This window comes from Galeopterus variegatus, unplaced genomic scaffold (assembly GCF_000696425.1).
Source record: "Galeopterus variegatus unplaced genomic scaffold, G_variegatus-3.0.2 Scaffold1848, whole genome shotgun sequence".
Classification (NCBI taxonomy): Eukaryota; Metazoa; Chordata; class Mammalia; order Dermoptera; family Cynocephalidae; genus Galeopterus; species Galeopterus variegatus.
Window position 1 is genome coordinate 221,470 of NW_007727959.1, and position 7,850 is coordinate 229,319.

Here is a 7,850-nt window from a genome sequence, read left to right on the forward strand (position 1 = left end):
CTTTTATGCCCCACAGAGGATGGGATCCATCCCAAGACAGAGGAAGCCGACACTATGGCACAGTCACAAGTCTGAACCATCTGCCTCCACTATGTGCTCTGTTCTACGAGGGCAGAGGCGGCTCCGCAGGGACAAAGGAAACATGCTTATGCACATCCTTCAGCCTCAGACATCCCATTTCTCCTGAGAATCCCTGTCAGATTTGACAGGGTCACTTCTTTCCTCCCTGCTAGCAACACCTCGCCAAAGTCCCTCAACTCCAAGGCACTAGAACTCTCTTCTTCTCCTTGTAAGCGTGCCAGAATTCATGACCGCAGTTGTACAACCCAGTAAAAGCGAGTCTTTCATGATGACAGAGCTACATTTATTCAATCAACAAACACCACGTGCTTCCAGGGCCAAACACTCTGCCAGTCACTGGGACGCAGAGAACACGTGATTTGTAAACAAAAAGCTGCAGGACATCAGCCTGCTAATGTTATTCCCAGATGTCACTGAATGAGTGACAATTTGCGCAATACTTCATTAAATGCCTATTAAGAAGAAAACCACAGTTGATGATGTAAAGAAAACCAAACCCAGAGCACAAGAACTGTCACCAGTAGAACATACAGAACACACAGAAACAGGTCCCAGTGGTGGACAGCAGCCCGCCAGACAACTGCAACCAGTGACATTCACACACAGCTGGGACAATTCTCAGTGGTCCACTTCATGGTTGAATGCTTTCACTAAGGTCTAAAATATAAATTTCTCACTCCTAGGCTTATGTTTCCATTACTAAATAAAGAATGGGCCAAGCAAATAAATGACGAATTATTGACTATGAAACCAAATGCTTCAAGCCATGAGGAACGCCCCAACTTCTTTATCGACTGCAAAGAGAAGCCTCTAGGAGCAAGGCATAGATGAAGAAGCTGTTTTTAAGCATAACATAAACATGAGTGATCTCTTAACAGCACTGGTGTCAACTAACGCTTCTGCTGGTGCAAAACCAGTCTTGAGAAGAGCGGGCAGGGAGAGGCTGGTAGTGGAACGCAGCTATTTCTTCATTTCCAAAATCGCACTTCCTGGCCCACGGTTCTTAGCGCTGCAGATGTTGCAGAACTGTGCGGGAGAGTTCTAAAAATGCAGTTTAAATACACAGACTTTAAAAAATGATCTTCTTTTTCTACAGTCATTCAGAAACATTATGGCAGCATTAGTCAGGGGTGGGGGAGGAGAGGAAGCAACGAGATGTCGCTCCTTTCCCTGAAGATTACTTCTGGTCCACCCAGGAGTCAGTCTGAACCAGCTGTCAGAACAAGCCCAACGTGACCTGGGAACAGGACTCGTCACTGAAGGGTGACAGCATCATGACACACAAACACAAAATGGTCTCTACTGTGTCACACGTCTCCGTAGCTCTACGTCACCAATGCCACCTGAAGGTACCCAATTAAATGGGAATGCTTTTATAGTGCTTACTATTGTACACTAAACCTTTCTACATTTGAAAAGGAGATAGAATAATTTTCCTTATGTGATATGAAACTACGTTATAATTTTTAAAAACCCATAAAGCCATAAGGATGATGGGTTATAGTTTTGACTACATTCCTACGATCGCATCCATTTCTCCTTAGTCGATGGCCCCGAAGCTGCCAACTCACCATGCTGGGCACAGGCAGGCACTCCTTGTGGAACATGTGCCGGCAGTGGAAGACCACCATGCTGAAGGGCTTAGCTGCATCTGGAGCAGGGGGACGGGTGGGGGCAAAACAAAGGAGAGCTCAATGCAACGAGCAGACCAGAACTTTCTAAGCCAGTCTTGACAGAAAGTCCAGCTGTAGCTTATTTTACAGCAACAGGCTGCCTTGGAAGACAGCTCACGAACAAAAGCCCTCCCAAGGGGTGGCTGCTCAAATGCAAAGCAAGTATTACAATCGTGGTGCTATGTGATTCACAGGGTACTTGCTTGGCCTGTGTCAGTTACGAAAACTACAAATCGGGAGCAATTTCACAGCAAATGCAACAGCACTTACATTAGGAACTGGAATCAGCATGTGAATGTGCCTGTGTGTGTCCCAACCGCCCCCACCCCCAATCGTTATACACCACATCCTGAAGTCACGTTTGTGGCTTTATGAAAATGCCTACCCAGCTCACCTACCACCTTTGCCAAGAGCTCTCATGACTTCAGAGGCAGACCCGGGTTAAAATCCCAGCCTGCGAGCCCGCATTCCACTGCACTCCTGCTTGGCACGTCCCTCATCAGCTACTGCTCTGTGTGGCCAGCTTATTTCTGGTGAGATTTAGCGCCCTCAGCAGATAAAATTGGCAATTTAATCTTCCTGTATAGAGGGGCTGCATGTAATCTCTTTCTGTTGAAATACTTCCTAAAACAATGTGAAATCTCCCTTCTTTTCCTGAGCCTGCTGCAGGTTTTAATAGAAGCACTGAGGAATACAAATCTATTTTCTCTACAAAAGAACCTAAATGGAACAACTTCTCTTGCTACTGCCCTATTAATTAATCCCTTAATTCTCAAAGAGGACAATTACATCTTTTGGTACTTCTCTATGCTGAGTTTGTATTAAAAAAGCATTTTTTAGCATCTTGACAACCATCCTTGCTAATTCCTACTTTCAAATTATGTGAATTTCCTCCTCATATCATAATGATCCTTCGGGAAGGTGCTTTTCATCATACATGAAGATATATATATCTACCAAAAACTATAAACAAATGCTTATGTCTTTCTTTTAAAGAGTCACAGTTCTAAATTGATGACGATTGCCATGTTTCCATTTAGGTGTGCAATGACTTGGGTGCCTAGAACCACACAGCAGAGAAAAAGAGTGAAGAAAAGGGAAATTGGAATTCAACATGCTGATGCTGAGTTTTCATTTGGTTTTGTTTTACTCTAGCAGTGATTCTCCAAGAATGGCCCCTGAACCAGCAGCATCAACATCACCTGGAACTTGTTACAAATGCATAATCTCGGGCCCTGCACTGGGACTACGGATTCAGAGACACTGGGGTTGGGGCCAGCACTCTGGGTTTCAATGCACCTGCCAGATGAGAGCCCAGCTCTGAAGAATGGCACTGAGTAGGGATGTGGACTGAAATTCTTCCCCAAACTGGACTGTTCCAAAAGTTATATCATTTAAAAACAGTAATTACTAATTTAAAAAATTTTAATTACACCCATCATTAATACATATTTGGGAAATTTTTCGCCCCTCCCAATCATCTTACCTGATGGAAGAATAGGGGAAAGGCACGATTCACAGATATTCTCCTCTGTAAGAAAACACACACTTCAGATTATACACTGTTTCTATCTGCTCTGCCCCTTCTGAAAGCAGGGCCCATGGGTCCTTACAGTGACGTCAATTTTACCCACCATCAACCAGAACACCTTTCATTTGAGTTCGGTGCATCTTCTTCAGTAAGGACAAAGAGTCAGCTACGAGAATCTTCTTGCAGCCTTCACGAAGCAGAATCTAGTGCATACATTTAAAAAGAAAAGCCATCTTAAACACACTCAAATATGGGGGGAAGGTATCTTACTGGGGATTCAGAAAATCGGTGTGCTTGAAATACTGCAAAGAGGCACTTACTTCCTGGTTCCCCTACCCTCAGTACTCTCTTCCCCCCAGACCACTGCCAGACCTGAGTCACTCATTACTCTTGGCATTCTCTTCTTATGACCACACAGTGGCTCCTGTAGAACTTGTAAAATCAAATATGAATTCCCAAGTCTAGCAAAAAAGACCCTATGTTAACCAGCCCTATTGCTATCATACAGGGCTTCCTCATACAGTTTCTCTTGGGTGGAGTTTGGCCCCTACATGACCTGCTCATTCCAACCTTCAGATCTTTGCCCAGGATGGAACACCTGCTGTTCCAAAATCATCCATTTATTTAATAAATCCATCTATTTACTGCACAAGTATGTACTGGTTCCCTGTCATGTGCAAGGCACTGGGTATAGATAAACTAAACAGATGTGATCTTTGCCCTAAATCCCCTCCAGCCTGCAACCTGACTTCCATAACCTTCCAAATCCAACCCAAGCCATTTAGCTCAGTGCTATGAATGCAGTGTGCGTGTGTGATGTATTAATTGACACATTAACCCTCAAATTTGGTGACTCTTATGGCGCTGACAACTGAAAAACACCCAGATATTAATATTCTGTCACAGGCTCATTTTTTCATTCTCCATCCCAGAATTATACTTTCTGTTTCTTTATGCATTTTTCTTGTTCCTTTGTAGGACTTTTGTTATTTTCCCCCTCACTGCTTGGACAATGACAGGGGAAGTCACAACACTGAAGCAGCCTCAGGGTCAGAAGCAGACAGTGCAGGACGATGCCCGCTGCTCGTTGGCACCAACGTCATGTTTCGGAACCAGGGCCATGACAGAGTCCAAGATCCCCACCTGCCTGGAGGGGACACAGCAGGAGCAGACAACCCTTCCACCTTTCACACCCATGCTATGGCCACAGTGTGAGCTTCTGCCCTTTGCTGGGTTTTCTTAGGAGTGAGCAGGAAACCAGGAGAGGCCATGTGGTGTGCTTCACCCAGATGGTATTTTTTACCAGAACTCGCTGCTTTTCAAAGAGGGACACATGCTCGAGGCCTGAAGGACTGGGCAGTTGTGGGGCTGTGCCTGTGGCTTCCCTCTTCGGGCCCCGTGCATCTTATCATATGTAGTTATGTGCAGTCACATGCCACTTACATGGAAATCCACATCATGAAGACATGCCTGCACGCAGCAGGGTCCAGCTCTATAGCTGAATAGCACGTGTCTTTAAGTGGCTGTGGGTCACAGCAAAGACCTATGTTGTAAGTACCACTGTTGGGGTGCCCTTTGGCTTTCTCGCTCAGCCAGTGAGTGCACCGGCCATCCCTATATAGGATCTGAACCCATGGCGGGAGCGCCACTGTGCTCCCAGCACCGCACTCTCCCGAGTGCGCCACAGGGTCGGCCTGCAAACTGATTTATAATACAGAATATTTTATATCAAACATACCAGCTCTGTGAACTGTTCCTTGATATTTCCTCCTCTGCTCAGGATAAGTCTTGGGACAGGATTATCTTTGATTGTAATCAGGGATTCCATCTGTTTAAGCGCTCCTGCATCAATATATGTTGTTTGTGTGTTCATGCTAAATTCACCTGCATCAGATCTCAGCACCTTTCAAGCCCCCCTACAAAGCCATTCTCACGCGATCAATTCTGAGCCACGTATGATTTACTGAAGATGTAGCATGGGAAACAGGGAATGACCTTTAGATTGTGTATCCCTCAGCAAAGTATGTAAACATCCCCCAAAGTCCTGTTAGCTCTCAGAAGTGCTCTCTTGATGGGTATAGCCACTGACAGCAAGAGTCCTTTACCTAAAATTCTTCTACACAGTGTTCATTTGGCTGGTTTTCCCACTTGTACGATATGGAGAGTCTTCTTCTAAACATGCATTGGTAAACTCATCATGGTTGTAAACAAAATTTTGTCCTTCGGTAAAAATAATCTACTTTGCTTACAAGGTAAGTTCACTCATCATTTTTATTACTGGAGCCTGGATTGTGTTCTCATCCTCAAGGCAAAAGGCAAAAGAGACATTACTTAAACAAAAACAAACAAAAAACCAAAAACACAAACGAAAAAACTTTAAATACAGGGCTCTCCCTAATGAGAATTTTGAAAATAAAAATTTCTTCACAACTTTAATATGTAAAGTTAAAATAATGGCCAAATTTGCCTATAGTCTTTGGTTCAGTCTCTGTGCAGAATGTGTGCAAAAGTGGCTAAGACATCATTTATCTACACAGTTAAGGCTGGGAATACATCAGGATGTGCTTGCAGAGAAATATTCTTTACTCACTTTTTGATTCTCTTTTTTAGATTTGTCTTAACTCCTACATTTTAAGTTTGAACAGGTTAACTTTTCTGAGCTTGATTTTCATTGTCTAAAATTTATAAATAATACTCAGAAAATTGTTAAAATAAGATTAAAATGTGTATGAAGGCATTCATGTGTATGAAGATTAAAATGAGTCTATTGCACAATAGACACTCAATTAAATGCCAAATAGTTATAATAATTACTAGACAAAGGCTATGAAAAGTAATAATATCTAGAGTGTAAACTCTAAGCGCACATATATATCTTAAAAGCTTAGTAGTTTGTCTGGAACACTGTTAACAACAAAAAACAAACAAGACATAACAAAGCAAAGTAAAACAACAGCAACAAAAACTAGGTGTTGAATATGAATAGATCCTAGATCCTGATTCCTTCATCTTCACAGTTATCTATCTTTGTCAGTTCATACCCTTCCAGTGCGCTAAAGAATTTTACAAGTAGAAAGACAGCATCAGAGTACGAGTTTCTTGTGAAGGCCTGCTCAAGGTAAAATATTACAATCTTACTTATTTTTGTTTCTGTGAGGTCATTTACTAGTTAATTCCTATAGATGTTCAAGTCCAGATTCCTTAGCATGGCATTTAGAATCAATGAGGAATGAAATAAAACCATGATTACTCTTCTAACTTCATTTCCTTTCACTCTCTTTCACATTCTACACCCTCCAGGCATATGGAACTACTTAAAATTTCATGTCTATGGCTTTGTGCATTCCAATTAAAAGAAATATTTTCAGTACAGTTTTAGGTTTACAGAAAAATTGAGTAGGTAGTACAAAGAGTTCCCATATACCCTGCATCCAGTTTCCCCTATTATTAATATTTAACACAAGTATGGTAACTTTGTTACAATTAATGAACCAATATAGATATATTATTATTAACTAAAGTCCATGCTTCATTCAGGTTTCCTTAGTTTTTACCTAATGTCCTTTTTCTGTTTCAGCATCCCATCAAGGATATCATTACATTTAGACATCACGTCTCCTTAGGCTCCTCTTATCTGTTACAGTTTCTCAGACTTTCCTTGTTTTTGATGATCTTGACAGTTCTGAAGAACACTAGTGAGGTATCATGTAAATGTTCCTCAAATGACATCTTTCTGATTTTTTTTTATTATTATCACGATTAGACTGTTATATGGTTTTGGTGGGAAGAAGACCAGAGAGGTTAAGTGTCATGTTCATCACATCATGTCAAATGTACATGCCATCAACATGACTTACCACTGTTGATGTTAACCTAGATTCCCCGGCTGAAGTAGTGTTTGTCAGGTTTTTTCACTGTAAAATTAATCTTCTTTTGCCCCTTCCCATACTGTACTTTTGGAAGAAAATCAGTTTGTGGAGTCCGCACTTAAGAAGTGGGGCGTTATGTCCGACTTCCATGAGGGCAGAGCATCCACATAAATTATTTGAAATTTTTCTGCCTGGGTGATTTGTATCTTCTCCCTCATTCATTCATTCAATCATTATTTATTTACATCAACATGGATTCATGATATTCATTTTATATTTATGCTCAAATTATTGTAGCTTTAGTCATTGAGAGCTCTCTCATTTGGCTTCTGTGTCCTTTGACATTTCCTCTTTACTGTGTGTTGTGATTGTTACTGTCATTGTTGTTTTTGTGTATTTCCTAACTTTCTGGTACCACAGGCTGTTCCAGGTTTACTTCATATATTCCCTGCTCCAGTCCTAGAATCAGCCATTTTTCAAAGGAGTCCTGATTCCTTTTACTGGAAAATGATTTTAGAAACCAAGTTCTAGGCATAATGTGTGCTTTTTGCTACTGGGGTATCATTGCTTCTAGGCTCTCTTAGCTGACAGGACAAGGAGATATATCTGTATCTATATCTATATCTATTTTTCAATTGAAAAAATAAATTTAAATAAGAATAAATTTAAAAATTAAATTTAAATAAATATATAAAC

The 7,850-nt window shown here is 41.4% G+C and overlaps 1 protein-coding gene across 1 annotated transcript; it reads right to left on the minus strand.

The window, feature by feature from the left end:
* Positions 1-342: 342 nt before the first annotated feature.
* On the minus strand, positions 343-4,388 carry LOC103595795 (vacuolar protein sorting-associated protein 41 homolog). Its single transcript, XM_008579271.1, has 5 exons — positions 4,320-4,388; positions 3,389-3,488; positions 3,241-3,285; positions 1,653-1,732; positions 343-1,122 (listed from the first exon to the last, which is right to left on the minus strand). Exons 1-5 carry the CDS (start codon positions 4,386-4,388, stop codon positions 1,042-1,044), a joined length of 375 nt encoding a protein of 124 aa, XP_008577493.1. The 3' UTR covers positions 343-1,041.
* Between the last annotated feature and the right edge of the window lie 3,462 nt (positions 4,389-7,850).

Bases quoted from the DNA above. Each gene is read 5' to 3' on its own strand.
- LOC103595795 (XM_008579271.1), bottom strand. From the start codon at position 4,388: ATGACGTTGGTGCCAACGAGCAGCGGGCATCGTCCTGCACTGTCTGCT. The intron at 3,489-4,319 runs GTGTTGTGACTT...TGTATGCACTAG, and splicing joins CTGACCCTGAGGCTGCTTCA to ATTCTGCTTCGTGAAGGCTG. The intron at 1,123-1,652 runs GTGAGTTGGCAG...CTGCATTTTTAG, and splicing joins GCCTGCCTGTGCCCAGCATG to AACTCTCCCGCACAGTTCTG.